Source organism: Mustela nigripes, chromosome 10 (genome assembly GCF_022355385.1).
Source record: "Mustela nigripes isolate SB6536 chromosome 10, MUSNIG.SB6536, whole genome shotgun sequence".
Classification (NCBI taxonomy): domain Eukaryota; kingdom Metazoa; phylum Chordata; class Mammalia; order Carnivora; family Mustelidae; genus Mustela; species Mustela nigripes.
Window position 1 is genome coordinate 35,769,798 of NC_081566.1, and position 21,829 is coordinate 35,791,626.

The following is a 21,829-nucleotide window of genomic DNA, read 5'->3' on the forward strand; positions in this document are numbered from 1 at the left end:
CCTCTCACCAAAATCTTTCTTGCCCCTATTCTTCCCAATTTCAATAGAATGACAGCTACATCCTACCAGTTTCTTGGATAAGATATCATGAAAACATCTCTGAGTTTTCTTTCTCTCACACTTTATACTAAATCTTTAAAAGTATCCACTGACTTTATCTTCAAAATGGATCCATAACCTGACCAGCTAGTATGCTATCCTCCACAAGCCAGTTCCTAAATGCTATGACTTCTCACCAAGATTATAGCAATAGCCTTCCAAATCTTCCTCTCTGCTTCTATCTTTGACCACCCTAAAGGAAGTTGTTCAAATGCCACATATTCCATGAAATCCACACTGACTATATTCCTTCCTAACCCCAGGGAACCCTTTTTCCCATTCTATTTACTTTTTTTAACATCTTTGAACATTCTACGTAACTTATCTGTTATCTGTCCCCTTCATACTAGAAATAAAAGATTTGCAAAATCCGATATTTTTTTGCTTTGCTCTCCAATATATTCCAGCATCCAAAACACTGCCTCATACATAAGTAGACACTCAAATTATTCTGTTGAATTGACAGAATTAATAAAGAATACTTACATGAATGTTTCCAAAGCTTCAGTGTGTATATTGCTATGTATTTCATTAATAATGTAGATTCCTGGGTTTTAATCCAAGTATCTTGAGTCAGAAATTTTGAAGGTGAGACTCAAGAATATCCATTTTTTAAAAAAGATTTCATTTATTTATTTGACAGAGAGAGATCACAAGTAGGCAGCGAGGCAGGCAGAGAGAGGGAGGAGAAAGCAAGCTCCCCGCTGAGCAGAGAGCCTGATGTGGGACTTGATCCCAGGACCCTGGGATCGTGACCTGAGTCAAAGGCAGAGGCTTTAACCCACTGAGCCACCAAGGCGCCCCAAGAATATCCATTTTTAATAGGCATTTTAGATAAATCTGATGCAGATGGTTTAAGAGCCCACTTCGAGAAACACTGTTTAAAATACTAATTGAGGGTGCCTGGGTGGCTAGTTGGTTGAGCAACTGCCTTTGGCTCAGGTCATGATCCCGGACTTCCAGGATGGATTCCCGCATCGGGCTCCCAGCTCCTTGGGGAGTCTGCTTTTCCCTCTGACCTTCTCCTCTCTCATGCTCTCTCTCACTCATTCTCCCTCAAATAAATAAATAAAATCTTTAAAAAAAATAAATAAAATAAAATACTAATTGAAGTAGGATGCCTGGGTTCGACTCACATCAGGACTCATATCAGGATCCCAGGGTCCCGGGATTGAGCCCCAGGGGCTCCCTGCTCAGCAGGGAGTCCGCTTCTCCATCTCCCTCTGCCCCTCCCCCTATACCTACACCTTTCTCTCTCTCAAATAAGTAAAATTAAAACCAAAATACTTATTGAAGTAAGTGAGCAAAGGATGCTGAAAAGTAATGTATTTCTTGTCCCGATGAGCTATCTCTCCTTATGGATTCTTTCCTTCTGCCAGTAAGTCTCCAGATCTCCCCTATGTCACATTTTATTTTTATTATTTTTTCATGTTATAAATATAATTACCATCTCCTAATGATTCATATATCAAATGTTTCCTAATACTCCAAAGTTGTTGAATCTTTAGTGCATGTGTTTATCTTAGCTATAGATTACATACCATATAAAGTAACTATCATGCTTCTTTTAAAAAAAGATTAATAGGATAATGTAGAAATTCATAAGATCTTATTATTTATGTTAAAAGCTTTCTAAAATCTTCCAAAACCTCTAGCTAACATAAAAGGAAGATATATGGCTTTTGACTCACTCCTTTTATTCAACATCTTATTAAATCAAAGAAAGCAGGTCATAGCACAAAATATAGAGAATGCTCAAGATGTCACTGAATTTTCACCCTACATCTTAGGTCATTATATGACTCCAGGTTTAAGTTATACACACCAATTTAAAACAGAGTAACACTTGACTCCTACAAGTTTTGGATTATTCCTAAGTGAGCTTCATTATAATCAATTTTATAAGGTCTTCTATCAAAATTTGTCAAGATATTTTCATACCTATTCCTTATAATAAGTTACTCAGCAGTTTTTGATTTATTTATTTGACAACACTAAATGTCTATCATGTATTACATATTTGGATACAAAACAGTTTAAAAAATGATCCGTGTCTTTACAGTGCCTACAACTCAAGAAAGAGGCAAACAAATCAACCTGGATTATGATCCAATTCATCAATGTTTCATATTTCATACTCACTGTCTTTTACTTTCTCACTACTCATTAATAAGCATTTATTATAATCCAAGTTATTTTTTTGTACACTCACCAAAAACAAGAAATTAACACAGATAGAGCACTATGGAATAATCTACAGACTATATTCAGGTTATACCAGTTATTCTACTAATGTCTTGTTTTATCCCAGGATCAAACCAAATCTTTTCCATTTGTGGTTCATCAGTCTTTCACCTTCCCTCTGGTGATCTAGACCCTTTTGGAGAGCACTGCTCAGTCATATGGTAGAATGCCTCTGATTGAGGGCTTTTCAGAGAGACATAAAACTATTTTTCAGAGACCTAACAACAAATCATTCAGAATGGCTATAGCAAAGGCATCTGGAGAAGTATTAGAGAGGCAGAAGCCATAAGATGAAGGATTTTGTGTGCCATGCTAGGGGTTTGAATTTCATTCTAAATATAATAGGAAAAATATAAGATTTGGTTTTCAGAAAGAGCCATCTTAGAGTAGAATGCAAAAAAAAAAAAAAAAGAAAGAAAGAAAGAAAAAAGTAGAATGGATGATGGCTTACACGGAACTAAACCAGTTATCCAACATAAGTCACTGACATTGAAATTGAAGAGGATAAAATAGATAATCTAAGTAATATTTAGAAAGCAGAATCAACAGAACATAGTAAACAACTGGAAACCAGAAAAGTCAGCAGTAATAACATAGGAAAAGAGGACTCCTCATTTTCTGATTTAGGCAACAGGGTAGCACTGGTTCCTAAATGAAGGAATGCAGGGGGTTCTAGTATGTGTGTACATGTACAAATGCAGGAATGTGTAAGGGTGATGTATGTGTATGTATGGAGGTGTACACAAAGATGCATACTGTGCAAACACACAGACATACATTTACATTTATATGGTCTATAATAAAGATGTATTGGGGACTTAACATATATATATGCAGTGATGGTCTTACATAAGAACCACTAGTTGGAGAAGTAGGGGTCTAAGGATAAAGCCTAGAGGACTGCAACATTTAGAGGACAGGTAGAAGGCAAGTGTAACTGTAAAGGACACTAAAGGAACAGCCTAGAGAAAAAGGAAAAAAGTTAAAAACTATGTCACAGATTGAGAAGTAAGTATAAAAGAAAGGTACATTAAAGAGGATCAAAGCAAGGATTCTTTTCCTCTTCATTACATGCGTAACAAAACCTATCCTCTCAGGAGAAACCATAACACAAAGGATAATAATAGTGGCATGAAAGAGACTCTGTTAGGTAGACATTAAGATATCTTAATGTGAATGCCCTGTTGGGTTTTGTTTTTCTTTGAGAATCTGTTTAAACTTTTTATTTTGAAATAATTTTAGATTTATGGGAATGTTACAAAAATAGAATGGAGTGTTCCCATATAACCATCTTCCAACTTTCCCTTATGATAATATCTTACATAATTACGGTACATTTATCAAAATCAAGAAATTAACATAGTTATAGTACCATTAAATAATCTACAGACTATATTCAGGTTACACTGGTTTTTCTAATGTTTTTATTGCAAGATCTAATCCGGTCTTTTCCATTTGTAGTTCATCAGTCTTTCTCTGCCCTTTGTAAACTTTTCTTGCCCTTTGGAGAGCACTGCTCAGTCATACTGTAGAATGCCCCTCAATGTGGGCTTGTCTGCTATATTCTCATCATCAGATGGAGGTTATATATTTTGGCAAGAACACCACGGGGTGACTGAGCCCTCAGCAGATCTCATCAGGGGGTACATGGTGTCACTTTATGTTGCTACTGCTGGTGATGTTAACCTTGATCACCTAGTTAAGCTCATGTCTGCTGGGTTTCTCCACCATAAAGTTACAATTTTTCTGTGTACAATAATATATTAGGGAAATATATCAATTGTTTAAAAATCTATGATAAATATGAAAACACTAATCATCACATAGCAAGTAGACATTCAAATAGTAGTTACCATATAAATGCTTATTGAATAAACAGATATTACCCCTATAATGTTTTATTATTATATGATAAATTTTGAATTTAAGTTTTTAGAATTATTATACAATGCATTTTGAAATATATGTTATAAATTACGATCTGAAATCAAGCAATGATTATATCAGAAAGTTGTATTTATGGGCCCAAATCAGCTCTTTACACATCACACATCATCATACACACATCATACACACATCATACACACATCATTATCTTGCCTCATATTCCAAGACTGTAATATATTTATCGATCTTTGATATGGTACTTCGTCAGATGCTTTTAGAAAAAGAAATATCATTCTATATCATAGCCACTAAGTTTTCCTTATGTATCATAGTTCATTCATCTTCACAGTAATTCTGAAGGTGAGCTGACATAAACACCCTCCCCCATCCAAAAATGCAAAGGACATATTTGATTAAATCATAAATTTTCAAATATTCCCTCAGAACAGTAGTTGTGTTGGGTAGAACAGTTGTCAAAAGCTCATCAAAGACTTTTTAAAGGAATTTTATTTATTTTTTATTATTTTAAAGATTTTACTTACTTATTTGACAGACGGAGATCACAAGTAGGCAGAGAAGCAGGTAGAGAGAGAGGAGGAAGCAGGCTCTCTGCTGAGCAGAGAGCCAGAAGCGGGGCAATCCCAGGACCCTGGGATCATGACCTGAGCCGAAGGCAAAGGCTTTAACCCACTGAGCCACTCGGGCGCCCCTTTAAATGAATTTCAAATTCAAATTTCTGGTAAGTATCCTCTGACATGAGAACATTCTCACTGACATGAGAATTTTCTACATATATCCACAAAAGTATGTTCCTTATGTAATGAAAACTGGATGGAATTGGTGGCATATTTACAAAATGAAATAGTGATTCATCAGAAGTGGATTGATTTTGAGAAATTTTATATAAATAATGTTGTTTTTTGTTTATTGGATGTAGGCTTGTTATCATATTCTTTGGTCATAATGAAAAGTTTACTTTCATGAAACAGAAATTCATCTCCCTAATCTTAGAGTTTATGGCTGTTAATCACTGTAGTATATAAATATCTTAGTATTCAAAATCACTTTCTCTAAGTGGTAATCATAAAATATTGCACAGAGAATTTTTACTAATATTTTACTTAGCACCCAGCATTAACAAGATCCTATGTAAGAAATTACATCTATGGAATCAAATCATATATGGCCCACTATTGGAATAGCTCATAAACTTTACAGAAAATTAATATGTGAACTAAAAAGAGAATTATTAGAGGTGCCAATATACAAATAAAGATATGGGCATTAATATTGATTTGGCATTTCCCTTTTCTCTCTCTCACCCATCAGCAACAACTGGCAATTCTACCTCCCAAACATAATTGAACTGTGCTCTGTTTCGCTCCATCTTTTCTACTACCCTCCTCATCTAAGCCATGATCAGTTCTCTCCTGCACAACTACAACAGACCCATAATGGACTTTTGCTACCTCTCTCTCCTCTAATCCATTACAACATAATCTGGGCAATCTTATAAAATACAAATCAGATCCAATCATACCCCAGCAAAAGTTTTCCAGTAGCATACTACTTCATTTACTTTTTTTAAAGATTTTATTTACTTGACAGAGATTACAAGTAGGCGGAGAGGCACGCAGAGAGAGAGAGAGAGAGAGAGAGAGAGAGAGAGGAGGAAGCAGGTTCCCTGCCAAGCAGAGAGCTTGATGCGGGGCTCGATCCCATGACCCTGAGATCATGACCTGAGTCGAAGGCAGAGGCTTTAACCCACTGAGCCACCCAGGTGCCCCTCATTTAGAATAAAATATAATCCTTATGCCTTCAAAAAGTCCAGTAAGATTTGTCCTCTTTCTGCTCTTCTAACCTCATCTAATACAACTTTCTTTCTTGCCCATAGTTGATTTAATTCCAGTGCTAGGAAATGCCAAGTTCTTTCCCTCCTTTAGGGTCTTTGCAGTAGCAATTCCCTCTACTTGAAATGATGTTCCTTCCAAAACTAATTCCCTTCTCAGATTTAGCTTAAGTATCACCTTAATTATCAGTAATATCTTTCCTGATCATCTGGTCTAAAATTACTCATCCAATTAATAACTCATACTCTCTGAACTTATGTGCTGCTTGTTAACCCATTCCCTTCACTAGAAATAACTCCCATGAAAGCATGTTACATAGCTCTGGGTCTCAAGTGCTTGAAGTAGCATTATCTGACCAAAACCAAATGCTCAATACATAACTGTTAAGGTGAATAAAAGAACAAAATGTTTTCAAGATAGTATAGGTACAGAGAAAGGAGTACAGACCTAGTGAGGGGGAGGAAAATCAGGCTTTAGACAGGTGAAGGAAAACATAACAAAGAGGTAAATTATAGTAACGTAGACTAAATGCTAAAACTCAGATATAAACAAAGCTCTAAGGGAACAGAGGATGTAAGGGGGAAGGTTGGTTTGGATAGGACTGACATTTGAGCAAGCTATGGAAGAATGACAGCAGATTAATACTGGTTTCATGGTACAGAATATACAAAACCTTATGTTGTGAAAGGTATATTTGAAGGGATATTCAGTGTATTTGGATATTGCATTAGTATAGGAAACTGAGCAAGGATTTAAAGCCCAAAGTGAGACAATGCATCTTACAATGTGTGCTACTCTGATAAAGTGGCATGCTAGGATACAAACCCAGGTCTGTTGGATTCCAGAGCATTTCTGAGCCAATGCTATTAACAATGGGGTAGGCATGCAATTAGGGACACATGATGGTGAGACCAGGAATTCAAAGTCAAAGGATAAATACAATGTATTTAACTGAAAACTTAATTTTATTTGAAGATGAAGGGAGGCAAATGGTAATCTAACCAGTAAATTGTTTAAAATATTTTAATTTTAGGGGTGCCTGGGTGGCTCAGTGGGTTAAGCCTCTGCCTTCAGCTCAGGTCATGATCTCAGGGTCCTGGGATCGAGCCCTGCATTGGACTCTCTGCTTGGTGGAGAGCCAGCTTCCCCCTCTCTCTGCGCCTGCCTCTCTTCCTACTTGCGATCTCCATCTGTCAAATAAGTAAATAAAGTCTTAAAAAAATAATAAAATATTTTCATTTTATTATTTCATTTTTCTTTTAAAGATTTTACTTATCTGTTTGACAGCATGATCACAAGTAGGCTAGGCAGAAAGGCAGGCAGAGAGAGAGGGGGAAGCAGGCTCCCCACCAAGCAGAGAGCCCAATGCAGGGCCCATTCCCAGAACCCTGAGATCACCACCGGAGCCAAAGGCAAAGGCTCAACCCACTGAGCCACGCACAGGCCCCACATTTTTTTCTTTTAAGATTTAATTTATTTATTTGACACACAGAGATCACAAGTAGGCAGAGAAGCAGGGAGAGAGAGGAGGAAGCAGGGACCCTGCTGAGCAGAGAGCCTGATGCGGGGGCTCAATCCCAGGACCCTGGGATCATGACCTGAGCTGAAGGCAGAGGCTTTAACCCACTGAGCCACCCAGGTGCCCCCAAATGTTTTCATTTTAAAATAAAACAGCTATACTGTGGTACAGAATGCACGATATGCATGAATGTTTCTGAAACTTACAAATGGCTTCATTAAATGTTGTGCTTTTCAGAGAGCTCCTACAGCCACATTCCCATTCGTTTTAAAAACATTCTCTTCCACCCACTGGGGACATTTTGTTGGATGGAAAAGTTTCTTCTAGACACATTTGTATTATCTTAAGACAGGTAGGAAAGGGTTTTGGAAGAACAGTAAAAGAGGATTTTCCAATTTGAATATGTATCTATACTTGAATTCCTTACATGTTATATATATCTTGGTTGCCAGCTAAAGAAGGGCCTATATTCATAGATATCTCATAAGTTTGTCGTTCTAGACTAGGCTCTTGGATCAATACAATGAACTCAGCTATGGTCCTTAGTCAGGAAAAGTATATAACAAAATGAGCAGAAAAAACTTAACTTCCAGTGGCCTTAATAAAAAATAATATACACAAGAAAATAATTTCCTTTATTGTGTTAGCATAATATAAGATAAAGGTAAGAGTCCTAGATACAATAGCTTAAATCTTCATACAGCTGCTATCTAAAGAAACAGGGTGATGTCAGGGCTGTGGATTTAAGAAGCTGTTTCTGGGAATCCTTCCAAATCCATTATCTTAAGAGGAATTTATCCAAATGGAACCTACCATCATCCATCTAAGCTATGTTTATTTCAAAATATCATGGAATGTTAGAGCCAAAAGGTATCTCAAGCTTAGTGACCTGTCAGTCTCACTCATCGTACAGAAGCAGAAACTGAGGCCCCAAGAAGTTAAGAAGTCCACTGTCAATGAAAACCACCTATTACAGGCTGATCTAGAAACAAAAAAAAAAGATGTTTTTATATAGTACTTAAATAATTCAAATAACAGTAATTTAAATAATTAAGTTTAAATAATAATGATAAAGCAAACTACGAAAAACATTCCCTTCCTTAGAAGGTCCATCCTTGAGTGTCCCTTTCTTTCCACAGAAAAGACATTTTTCCCTTCAGCTTATCCTCTCCTTGCCTTTTATAGTTTTATCACACAAATGTTTCCCTAAATAATATACTATTTAATTTTTTTGTTGTTAAACACGACAGACAGGAATCATCATAGTAATTCTTCAGTGATTTGTTGTTCATTTAATTCATTCGTGATCAGTTTTGCTGCAGCTTATTTATTTCCCTGTGTATAATGTTCTATTGTATGAATATAACCATTTGTTCATTTTAATACTGATGAATATCTAAGATTATTGCCAGTATTTTACTTTTATGAGCAGTGTAGTAAATGATTTCTGGTGCACCACTTAGAGGGGAATTCATAGGAAATTTGCATGTTTAACTTTCAATGCTAATTCCAAAGTGTTTTCTAAACAATTTGTGCAAATTTACACTCCCATGAACAGTTAAAACTTGGTGCCTTGCTCCATGTCTTTCCCAAACTTTGAGATTTTCAGGTTTTTAAAATTCAGCCAATGTGGTGAGTATGAGGTGCTATTTTTTTTTTAAATTTTATGTTCTCTAACCACAAATGAGGTTGAGTACTTTGCATACTTTTATTAGTTATTCAGGCTTCTTCATTTGCATGTGCTAATTCAAGTCTTTTGCACAATTCTATTGGATGGATAAGGGGATGGACAAGGGGAAAACTTCTTACAGACATGTAGGAGTTTGTTTTGTTTTGTTTTGGCTTGGTTTTAATTCTAGAGTCTAAATCCATGAGTGATTTATAGGTACTACAAATATGGTGTTTTTTAATAACCAAAGTTCTTAATTCCAGTAAAGTCAAATTTATGCCAGCTATTCCATCATGTCTTAAGAAACTTGTCTCTCCTCTTAATCTCACAAAACAAACTGAGGGTTGCTGGGGGTCGGGGGGGTCGGGAAAGGGTGGTGGGGTTATGGACATTGGGGAGGGTATGTGCTATGGTGAGCACTGTGAAGTGTGTAAACCTGGCTATTCACACACCTGTACCCCTGGGGCTAATAATACATTATAATGTTTTTTAAAAAATTAATAAAGAAAGAAGGAAAGAAAGAAAGAAAGAAAGAAAGAAAGAAAGAAAGAAAGAAAGAAACTTGTCTCTCTCCTGAAAGTAATAAAAATAAGTCAGTTTGGTGTTTTCTTTCTAAACCTTTTTTTTTTTTTTTTGTAGCTAAATTATGTGTGTTAGGAATTTCAATGGTAACAGGTAACACCTTTTTCAGAGGGAAATTTTCAGTGCTTCAATATTATGTATGATATTTGTTGAAAATAACTCTAATCATGCCTTTTTCTTAGCTTTTACCATGAATTTTATGAACAATTTCTACATCTGTTGAGATAATCTAATGATTTTTCTCCCATAATCAGCTAATGTAGTGAATTACATTCACAGATTTCCTAATATGCAGCTGCCATTTAAATTCTGGAATAAATGCAACCTGCTCATAACGTAGTATCCTTTTTATATATTGGTAAAATTGGTTGCAAATATTTTGTTTAAATTTTTGCATCTATGTTCGTGAGTAAGGCTGCCCTATAATGTTCTTTTCTCATGCTGTTTTAGGATCTGGAACCAAGATGATCGTAGCTGTATAAAACAAATTGAAGAGGATCTCCCTTTTCCCACTATCAAAACGGGAATTTTTTTGGAATTTAAATTGGAACAATTTCATTCTTGAATGTGTGGAAGAACTTGCCTATGTTGCACAAATATACATATTTACCATTTATTTTATTCTACCTTCTTGCATCTCAGACCTTCCATCTTGGAACTGAGAAAACTTTCTTTCTCCCTGAAGTACTTTCTTAAAGTACATTCTCAAAGATTTCTTTCTGCTATTAGTAGTCAGGGTTCATCCAAGAAGCAGAACCAGTAGGAGATTTGATAGGTAGACACATACACACACGAGATTTACTACAAGGAGTTGGTTTACATGATTAGGGGGCTAGCTAAGCAAGTCTGAAATTCATAGGAGAGTTATCAGGAAGGAAAAATTATGAGTAGACCGAATCCACAGGAGGTAACCAAAGTGGTCATCCCATGGGTAGAATTTCTTTTCTTTTCCAGTGAAACCTAAGTTCTGAGTTTAAGGCATTCCAACTGATTCAGACAGGCTTACTCACATTATCTATAGTCAAATGATTAGAAGTTTAAATTATATCTGTAAACATACCTTCACCGAGAGAAGCATTTAAAGTAATTGGGGATATTAGCCTAACCAAGTAGACACATCAATAAAGCCAACACAAGGGGAAAACTCAGTTTTTTTGGAGGGAAATGTTTTTATATTACTCTTATAATGAGGATGTGTTTTAGTTGTCAGAAGATTCTGGATATATTTTTTTTCAACACACTGAAGATATGGCAGGATCTTCTGGATTGTCGCTGTGAAGCCAGCTTTCGGTATATTGCTCCTTTGAAGGTAATCTATCTTGCTCCTCTTGTTTTTCAAATTTTCCCTTATTATTTAATGCTTTAGAGACAAATATATGGTGTGGCTGTAGATTTCTTTTTATTTATTCAGTTTGGATATGTTGAACTTCCTAAATTTATAAAGTGGTGTATTTTATTGGTTCTGGCTTTGTCCTTTACTATGTCTTCTCCATTTTCTGTCTTCTCCTTTCAGAATTGATTAGATGGCTTTGGATATTTTCAACTCTACCCTTCATGTCTATTAACCTCTCCTACATTCTTTATTTCTTCATTTCTCTGCATTATCTTCTTGCTAATTTCTTTTTCAGATATATCTTCCAGTTTTGCAAATCTCTCTTCAGTTAGATCTGATCTGCTGTTAAACCCATCAATTTCCTTTCATTTCAATTACATGCATCTTACCAGAAATTATATCTGCTATATTCTTAAAATTGGTTCCAGTTCTTGAATGTTTTTATATCCTGAACATTTTTAAAGCTTATCCTCTATTTCTCTGAACATCTTAAGCATAGCTATTTTATGTTCTATTTTTGATAATTCCAATAATTAAAGTCTTTGCAAGTCAATTTTTGTCTGCTGTTTCTTCTAATTCGCATTCATGATTTGTGTTTTTAATAATTTCTAGCACAGAAGTTTTTCTTTGGAATTATAGGTGGGAGAATTCTTTGGTGCCTGGATTCCTCAAGAGAAGATGTGTGTTTGCCTCTGCCTAGGGCCTGACAGTGCTAACAATTTAGGATCACTTTAAACTTGGCTTGAGCTATGTCAGACTAAATATGAAATTATTAATTCAGACTTCAAATTTCTCTACAAGCTGGTGTGTTTACTTCTCAGCAGCACTTTTCCCTCCCTTCCACTCAGTACCAGTGCTTCAAAGGTACAATCACTAGGAAATGAGTTAAGGGAAAGAGCAACCTTACTTCTTGTTTACTTTTACACTAAATCATCCCAGAATTGTGGGAGTAGGGTCTTCAAATACACTTCTCAATTTGGGCGTTGTTTCCTGTGCCCCCACCACAAAAAAAGTTTTTTAAATACTGTATTTAAAATTGTTTCAGTATGTAAGTTAGCTCTGAATCCTTCCTGCCATATTATCAGAAATAACAGTAAGAGAAAAAAAAAAGAAAAAGAAATAACAGTTTTATTTTAACTCTTAACTTAAAATTATACATTTCTCTCCTGGGTCCCTCTTCTCTCAATTTTGATGCATAAGCATTGCTAAATAGAGAACCTGAGGTGCTCTTGACCTATAATGGATCATAAATTCATAATAATGAATAGTAACTATGTGTACCTAATAAATTTTTTCATATGCTTTTAGAAATAGCAATAGTATCTTTGAGGCTGCATCTGTTGATAATTTTTTACTAACTGATTCCTATTTTTGGTTTTTTTTCTCCTTCCCCACCCTCAAGCTTTAGTAAAGTGTAACTGATAATCAAAAAATTGCTCATAAGTAGGGCGCCGGGGTGGCTCAGTGGGTTGAAGCCTCTGCCTTTGGCTCAGGTCATGATCCCAGGGTCCTGGGATCGAGTCCCGCATCGGGCTCTCTGCTCCGCAGGGAGCCTGCTTCCTCCTCTCTCTCTGCCTGCCTCTCTGCCTACTTGTGATCTCTGTCTGTCAAATAAATAAATAAATAAAATCTTTTTAAAAAAATTGCACATAAGCAATGTAGACAATGTGGCAAGTTTGGACATATGTATACATTCCTGCTATAATCACCTCAATCAAGGTAATAAATGTATCCAACACCTCCAAAAGTTTCCTTGAATTCCTTTGTGTTTTTGTTTGTGCTAAGAACACAGGTCAACATGAGATATACCCTCTTAACCAATTTTAAATACACAATTATATCTATAGGCACTATGTTGTATAGTCAATCTCTGGAACTTACTCATCTTTAGAAGTTTGTGAAACTGTTAACAGGAATATTTTAAATTCTTTCAGGGCTATCATCAAGTATCATTTCTTAAAGGTCATAAAATGATATCAAGCTTGAGAATATGGTAAGTTGGTACATGTAAAACTATTCAAGTTGTCTATATAATGGGTTCTAATTTAATTGACTATTTTAATATTTCACATTTCGCTTTTCTGAATGAGTTTTATTTTTAAAAAATCCTGCATAGATTTGTATTCTATTAATGTAATTGCTCTAAAATGAAGCAGACACTAAAATTTAGTAAGCTTCCACAAAATGTTGTGTACTGTGCTCAGGTATACATGTATTAATTAACATAAATTTTAGCACAACCCTGTTAAGGTGGTATTTCTATTTTAAAGAAAAAGAAACAGATACTGATTAACAAACAGCTATTAAGTGATAGGGCCAAGATCTAACCCAATTCTATCTGATTTGTAAAAAATACAAATGTTTTGTAAGTATATAAATTACTTGGGGTGCCTGGATGGCCCAGTGGGTTAAGCCTTTGCCTTCAGCTCAGATCATGATCTCAGGGTCCTGGGATCGAGCCCCACATCGGGTTCTCTGCTCAGCGGGGAGCCTGCTTCCCCCTCTCTCTCTGCCTACTTGTGATTGCTCTCTCTGTGTTAAATAAATAAATAAAATCTTTAAAAAAAATTACTGTGTCTGAACTACATCTAATGAAAAGACTTTAGTTACATTCTCATGGTGAAAGATTAAGTTGGATATTCTATCCACCCATTCAATTCTTGACTCCCATATATTCTGACCTTCACAACTCATTTTTTTTAAGGTACTTTTCTTCTTGGGCACCTGGGTGGCTCAGTTGGTTAAGAGACTGCCTTCAGCTCAGGTCATGATCCTGGAGTCCCGAGATTGAATCCCACATCGGGCTCCCTGCTCAGCAGGGAGTCTGCTTCTCTCTCTGACACTCTCCCCTCTCATGCTCACTCTCTCTCTCAAGTAAATAAATAAAATCTTTAAAAAAAAAAAGTTACTTTTCTTCTTTTTTTTTAAAAAAGAAATTTGACAGAGAGAGAGCACAAGCAACCAGAGCAGCAGGCAGAGGGAGAGGGAGAAGTAGGCTCTCTGCTGAGCAGGAAGCATGATGCAGGGCTCGATCCCAGGACCCTGGGATCATGACCTGAGCTGAAGGCAGCCACTTCAGCAACTGAGGCACCCAGGTACCCCACAATTTGGTTTTGAAAATGGGCAGTAGTACTATACCTCCTTGAGAGACAAAAATACAAAAAGGGTACTGTTATTTAACACAAGAAGCATGCACTAGGAGACTAGTACAGGGCTACACTTGCTATATACTTCAGCATTTATAAAGACCATCCCATGGTCCTCATACAACCTTGGGAAACAATTCAGTATAATATTGGAGCTCTCTAGAGACGGAGCACCGAAAGTAACCCATCCATTTTTAGAAATTCACAAAACATCTTGGGCCCTGAAACCTATCAAGCCTTATTCTGCTTCTTCTAGGTATTGTACAAATCTAAGCCTTTCTTTGAGGTAAACCTTCACATATTAGAAGGCAGTTATAGCACCCCCCCCAGATTATTTTCTAATTATTTTTCAAAACTTCCTCATAATATAGGTAATAGTATTGGTTTTGTCACTATCAAATTAAATGACTTGTTTAGTTTAAAGCTGATCTCAAGTTACATGGTATCTTTTCTCCAAACAGTCCAAAGGATTCTATTAGATTTTCAGCTTCTCAAGGGCATTACTGAATTTTTATTCATGTTTGTACCCTGGCCCTGAGTGGTTTATGACCCACTGTAGGTCTCATTAACTGCTGAATTCACATGAGTAACTATACATTTAAATTATCATGTGGTATAAGAAAAGAAACTGTTTAGAACTTAATTTAAATTACATAAACAGAAACTAAGAAAAGCCTGAATTAAGAGACTTGCTATGATCACACACTGGAATGAAAGAACTAGTCCTTATAAACATTCTGAATTCTGATGTTAAGCTACCTGCATTTCGAAGTGGCATTTACATTTTCTGAGCCAAAAATAAAGATACATAGTAGGACTATGAATTTTTTTCTGAATTTTAAATTTATAATTATGACATCTGTTTTTATAAACTGGATTACATTAGGACTGTCCTAGGACTGTCCTACAAGAAATATGGTTTGTTTAGCCACTACCAGAGCAAACTCCTAGATGCCTTACATGAAACTAGTCATGTTGGTTTCATAGCTGTATGGATGAATACCCTTCCTCAGACCATTAGGTCAGCACATTCAATGATGAATTTTTTAATAACAAAGTTACTTTTCTACCATTTTCTGGAGTGCTATGCTATCGATAACTACAGAGTTACAAGAGAAAGAAAAATTTCCTGTAATTCCAGAACAGACATTACTCAGGGTTTTGACATACTTTTGGTAAAAGTGATAAAAATGTGTTTTGCATTTCTGTTACATTTCTGTAATCTGTTACAGAAGGCAATGTAGAGGTCCACTCTTACCTGCTTGAAAAGTTGGAGGTTAACTGCAGTTTCCAAGAACTGTTTCATCAGACTTGAGCGGTGCTTTACAAAACTCTCCTCACAGAACGTGATGGGCTCACCCTAGAGAGAAATGAAGATTTTAGGGTGTCAATAGAAAGGCAGTCAGAGAGAAATAGTCTCTCTAAAAAGGCACATGGAGGGTCGCGGGGGAGTATAAGACACAGAAGCAACTTCAAGGTGCTAGAAGTCTAAAGGGAGTCAAACAGACTCTTAGACATAATAGCTGGATTTCAGCATCGGAGAAAAATATTCCTCTACTGACAAGCTTCTACTAGAGCTTCCTAATCAAGGATCGTGGGGTCTTAAAATTGCTTAGTTTCACTTCCTCAAAGTAAGAACGAATCTCCTAAAAACAAAGGTTTAATATTATTAAATTGAATTAGTAGCATTAAAAAGAGTATGCAAAGCTGAAAAAATTCAACAACTGCAGTTTTATCCTAATTAGAAAATATTCTTGCTATAAAAATTGTTGCATGTTTTTTACCATTTATATATGATCATTAATTTCTTTTTAAATTAATTAAAAGTTCTTACAATAACATTCTCTTCATCACTTCACATACAATTCTGATTAGCTACTTTCTAGATTAAGTCCCACTTTGTATCTCCTTTAATTTATCCTATTTTTAAAGTAACTAAAACTTTGCAAAAGTCTTCTGGTAGCTTATGCTCCATTAGCTTGCTCCTCCACCAAACTATCAAGAACTTAAATTCTGAATACAGATTCCACTCATTCCATTTATTCCCATACAGGATGTCAGAAAATTGTCACTCACTTGCTGATCTCTACCACCTGCTACTTCCCTCAGTAACCTGAATGGTCCTCTTGCCCATTCAAGACTTGTGAAGATAAGTGATCCAAATGAATATGAGATAATATAATCCAAATGCAACTGAGATAAGTGACAATGACTCACTGATGATAATGAATCCTGTAGCCATCTCTATGTTGGCAGTAACAAGGAAAAAACCTCATCTTCTAACAGAACTTTGAAAAAATATTAATTATAATTTAATTTTAAGGACAACTCAATGCCTTGATTACAGGTATCTGTAAATAAATTTCTGAAAATTGGCTCCTGCATGAATGAAATGAGACTAACAATTTAACAGCAATTCACCTGCTATCACTGGCTGATGGAAGCTAATGATACTATGGATCTGCACTGTTCAAAATAGTAGCTATTAGTCACATGCAGCAATTTAAATTTAAATTTATTAAAATGAAACAATATGGGACCAGGGAGGGAGACAAATCATAAGAGATTTAATCCTAGGAAACCAACTGAGGGTTGCTAAGAGGTGGGAGGGGAGGGAGAGGGTGGCTGGGTTATGGACATTGGGGAGGGCATGTGCTACGGTGAGTGCTGTGAATTGTATAAGACCGATGATTCACAGACCTGTACCCCTGAAGCAAATAATATATTAACAAATATTAATTAAATATTTTATTTTATTTTATTAATAAATATTAATTAAAAACTTAAATAAAACTAAAATTTCAGTTCCTCAATGCACTAGCCACATCTGAAAAGTTCAATTGCCACAAGTGGTCCATGGCTACTATTAGATATCACAAATACAGAACATTTCATTTATCACAAATAGTGTTCTTCAACAGCATTGCTACAGAAGAAAATAAAATTCAAATTTTTAGCGAAGACAACCATATCAGCCACCAGCCAAGACCTCATAATAAAACTGCCATTATTATTTTGATACTGATTATTGCCATTCTTAACTGCCATAAGATGATTTTAAATTATATATTTTAAAAATTAGAGTCATTTACATAAATATATTTTGTATAATCAAAAATCACCATATTTGCCGCTATTAAAGAATTTACAACTCAGACTCTATGGTGGGGGGTGGCTACAACAAATAGGCAATCCTATTTAAGAGAAAGGTCTACTGTTTTTGCATCACAGGTATCAGCATCATATCTAGTTACACTGGGAGCCCAAAAATGTTTTATAAGTCAATAAACAAAGTAGCAAGTGAGCTAATATTTGCTCCATACCACTTATTTTCTCTTCCAAAAGTAAATACAAATTTTAAAGATAAATACAATCATTGTTTTCAATGGCAGTTCTAACTATACCACAATTATTACACAGTGATCAGTACAATTGATAATTTCAGTTTTTATTAGAAAGATTTTTCTCTAACATGTAAGTTGTATTTTATTAGCATCTATGATTTTTCCGAAAGATACCATTAATAGTGGAATACTTAATACTTTCTATGTTACAATATAGCGTTTCTTTTGACTGGAAGGAGTGGAAGACAAGGGGATGGAGAATCTCCAGGTGAGGGATTTGGATGAGAGGAAAATCTACCTATGTCTTCTTAAGAGTTGGGCTAACTTAGTTTTTATTTTTAGCCAATGTGACTTATGCTGGCCCAGCTCTGTCCTCATTAATCTTCTAGTAGATGCTTTCAATCTTTCAAGAGAAATAGTGAAGAGAAAGTTCAGATATGCTGTCCTTCCAGTTTTGATAACACCAATCATAGTAAAAGCTTTGAACTTAACCTTCAGATGATTAACACAGCCTGTTTACTTAGAGTCTCTGGTAATAACAAAAAAGACAAACCTGACACATATTGGAATTTTCTCTCAGGGGAAAGAAAAATAAGTCTTGATTAACAATGCTCTAAATTTTTGTTTTAATACACAGGAGACTCAGTCATTGTCATGCTGGGGTGTGTATGATATCAAACAAATTATAAATGACTTCCCAGTGTAAGTTCTTTTAAATCTGAGTTCAGTTGAAAGGCCCAATAAGGAACTCTGCTTAGGATCTTCTGACTTACTTATGATCTGGTTAAAAATCAAGCTTAGGATGGAGTGGTTTTCAAAAACTTTTCTTGCTCCAAGTACAGTTACTGTATGTCCAGTGTTGCCCAGTTAATTCCCAGCTGACTTAAGTATGAAGGATTTCATGAAGCCTCTATGGCTTCACAGAGGAAACCTGAGCTGATTTTGATAACTAATGGAAGCCTTCTGAAACAAAGATGGAAAGCATAGTCTTGAGAGCGGCAGGTACAGACAAAAAGTGGATAGTGTGTTTGGGATGGGTATGCACTAGAGAAAGCGCCAAAGATAATAAAAGACTGGTTAAGGCCTAGTGGATAATGGTTATGAATTACAGAAAGTACCAGAGAGAAGTGAAACATAGGTCAAGCATACTGGAAAAGGCCTAAATTATATTCTAAAGTTATTTTTTCTTTTTCTTTTTTTTTTTTAAACCTATGGGAGGTATTAGTTTTTATTTTATTTATTTATTTATTTGAGAGAGCGATCAAGCAAGAGAGAAACTGAGAGAACGAGTGCGGGGAGGGACAAGGAGAAGCAGACTCCCTGCAGAACATCGAGCCCGACATGCGACTCAGTTCCAGGACCCTGGGATCATAAGCAGAGCCTGAGGCAGACCAGCTGAGCTACCCAGGTGCCATAAAGTTCTTTTCTTAAAGACATCAAGAAACTCACAGAATATCTACTCAATGAAGTGACAAGATTGTATGTCTTAAAAGGGAAGATAAGTGCACCCTGGGTAGCTCAGTCTGTTAAGTGTCTGCCTTCGGTTCCGGTTATGATCTCATGGGTCCTGGGAATCCCACCCTGTGCGAGGCTCCCTATTCCCTCAGTCTCTGTCCTCTCCCATTCGTGCTCTCTCTCTCTCAAATAAATAAAATCTTTAAAAGGAAAGTTAACAGGCAAGAGGAAATACTGGAAATAGGCAGACGAAGTAATAGTGAAATACAAATCTGGCAAGAAAAGATGAACCAGGAGGGAGAAAGACAAAGTGATGACTACCATTACTCAACACTGATAGAGTACTTACTACTATCACTAATAATAATAACAATAGCTAATATCTACATAATGCTTATTATGGGCCAGATACTGTTCTAAGCAATTTACATGTATGAATCCACATAAACCTCAAACTTACTGTTGTCTTACTTTATACAGGAATAAACTAAAATATGGGAAAGGGTTAAGTAACTTTCTCAAGATTACGGAGTATGTAAGTTGTAGAAGCCTGATGTAGACTCAGTCTATGCTTTCAAATTATCCCATTTCTGAGTATTCAATACTACATGAAATGTTTTATTTATTCCATATTATATAATGTGTAAAAGTACAATTTTACTGCAAAATCAATAGGAATGTTTATCAACTGATGTACAGCAGTGGTGCTCAAAGCATGGTCCATGGACTGAGACCTTTTGACAGGGTCTGCAACATCCAAACTATTTTTATAACAGTGCTAAAACATTATTTGCCCTTTTCACTTTTATTTTCTCATGAGATCCAATGGAGCTTACACGACTGGCGATATTGCCATAGACAGAAAGCAGAATCAAATATGAGAACTCAGCCCTCTTCTTTTAAGCTATATACTTTTGAAAAAATATAAAACAAATCCATTCTTCTCTTATTTTTTGTTTAGAAATAGCTATTTCTCAAAAAATGTTTCATGTTCATCTGTAGTAGTTTTATACTAATTTTAAATAATAAGTATTTAAAATATTTCCAGTTTTGACTTCTAATATGGTAAATAGAGAAAGATAGAGCCCACATAAACAAAAGTCCTTTAAAATCCTTGATGATTTTTGCAAATATAAAGTCATCTAGAGGCAAAAAGTTTAAGAACCACTGATATGCAGAAACAAGACAAGCCAAAGTCAAAGAGGACTTCTGGATTTCAAGCTTGAGAATCAAAAGATGGATGATACAATTTATTAAAGACCAGAAGTATAGAAACAAACCAGGTTTAAGAAGAAGTTGATAAAATAAATTTTGGGATATGTCTTTGGTCAGATTCTAAGCTGAGCCTGAGACAAGGATTCTTGTTTAAGTGATTTGTTGGGTGAAAAATGCTCATGAAATAGCACTGAGGGAAGCAAAATAGGGCAGAAGAAAAAACCCAAGCAACGATGTAATTTCAGCCAGCAATCACCTCAGTTTAAACCTATGAAAAAGCATCAAATGTACTGGCAGAGTTATTCCCATCTTGAAGCAAGGAGGCCAGTTTCTTACACCTTTTATCAGTCATTCATTAAGCATGGTCTTCCCTGGTGGGAGGAGTGTGGAGATTAGAGGTGCCTGGGGAGGCCCTTCCTACTTAGCCAAGGACAGTTTTTCTCTGAAAAGGATGCCACGCAGAACAGGGGATCTGATCAGGACACCAGCAATGTCCACCCTGGCATGGCTAAGGCAAGGAAGATGCTTGAAGGCATGTGGACAAGGGTAGAAACCCAAGTTTGGAAAACTTGTTCTTTAACATATATTTAGGAATTATCTGCACAGAATCAAGCATGAAGGTTAAACTGATCATTACTTATGGAAAAAGACTGATGCAACTGAGAAATATGCATCAGTAATCCAATTTATTTTCTAAAAGTTATATTGTTTATTGACAGAAAAAGCAAGTGAAGAAGAATACAGCTCTGTGGAAACACAGAATAATCATGTAGAGACATTAAAGTGTGGACAAGAAAAATTCTTCATGGTAAAAAGTAAAAAACTGAATTCAAATAAAATAAGTTTAAAAGAAGTCTGATGTGATGGTTAAGCTACTGAATCTTTTGCTCCATGGAAGAGTGATGAGGCAACAGAAAGGAACTAAAGCTAAAATCGTTTCCATAGACTGTCACACACAAAAGAGCATGAAAGGATGTAAGAAAAAATACAATCTGTACTAGGGTAGGAATGAAGTTCTTATTTCAGAGAAGAGAACCAGACTTTCCAGAAATGAACTATCACATTACCTGCCCATAAAGGATTACCCCAATCAGCAAATATGTACTAAGAATGAATCAACAAGCTATTGGGCATTCTATGATGAGGCTTTCTATGTAGTTTGTTATTAATAATAATAAAAATACACCAAACGTTCATACTTGATTTACCTGTTAAAACATACAAATCAGAGCAGATTCAAATTCAAGATTATCCACAGAATAACAAATGTCACGCTCAGTCCCTTGTACAATGACTAATAAATGGGAAGGAAAAAGATATCATTAGAGCCAATGCACTAGAAAACTACATGTCATTTGTACCTGATGGTATTTATTTATTTGTTTATTTAATTTTTTAATTTTTTAATAAACATATAATGTATTATTAGCCCCAGGGGTACAGGTCTGTGAATCGCCAGGTTTACACATTTCACAGCACTCACCAT

General features: G+C 35.7%; 1 protein-coding gene across 3 annotated transcripts in view; it reads right to left on the reverse strand.

The window, feature by feature from the left end:
- Positions 1–21,829, reverse strand: part of DENND1B (DENN domain containing 1B) — a 285,595-nt gene that overhangs the window by 65,469 nt on the left and 198,297 nt on the right. For all 3 annotated transcript variants that reach the window (XM_059413042.1, XM_059413040.1, XM_059413041.1), the window contains one exon: positions 15,588–15,689. In XM_059413042.1, the coding sequence (XP_059269025.1) occupies positions 15,588–15,689 (102 nt within the window). The remainder of the gene's footprint in view (positions 1–15,587; positions 15,690–21,829) is intronic.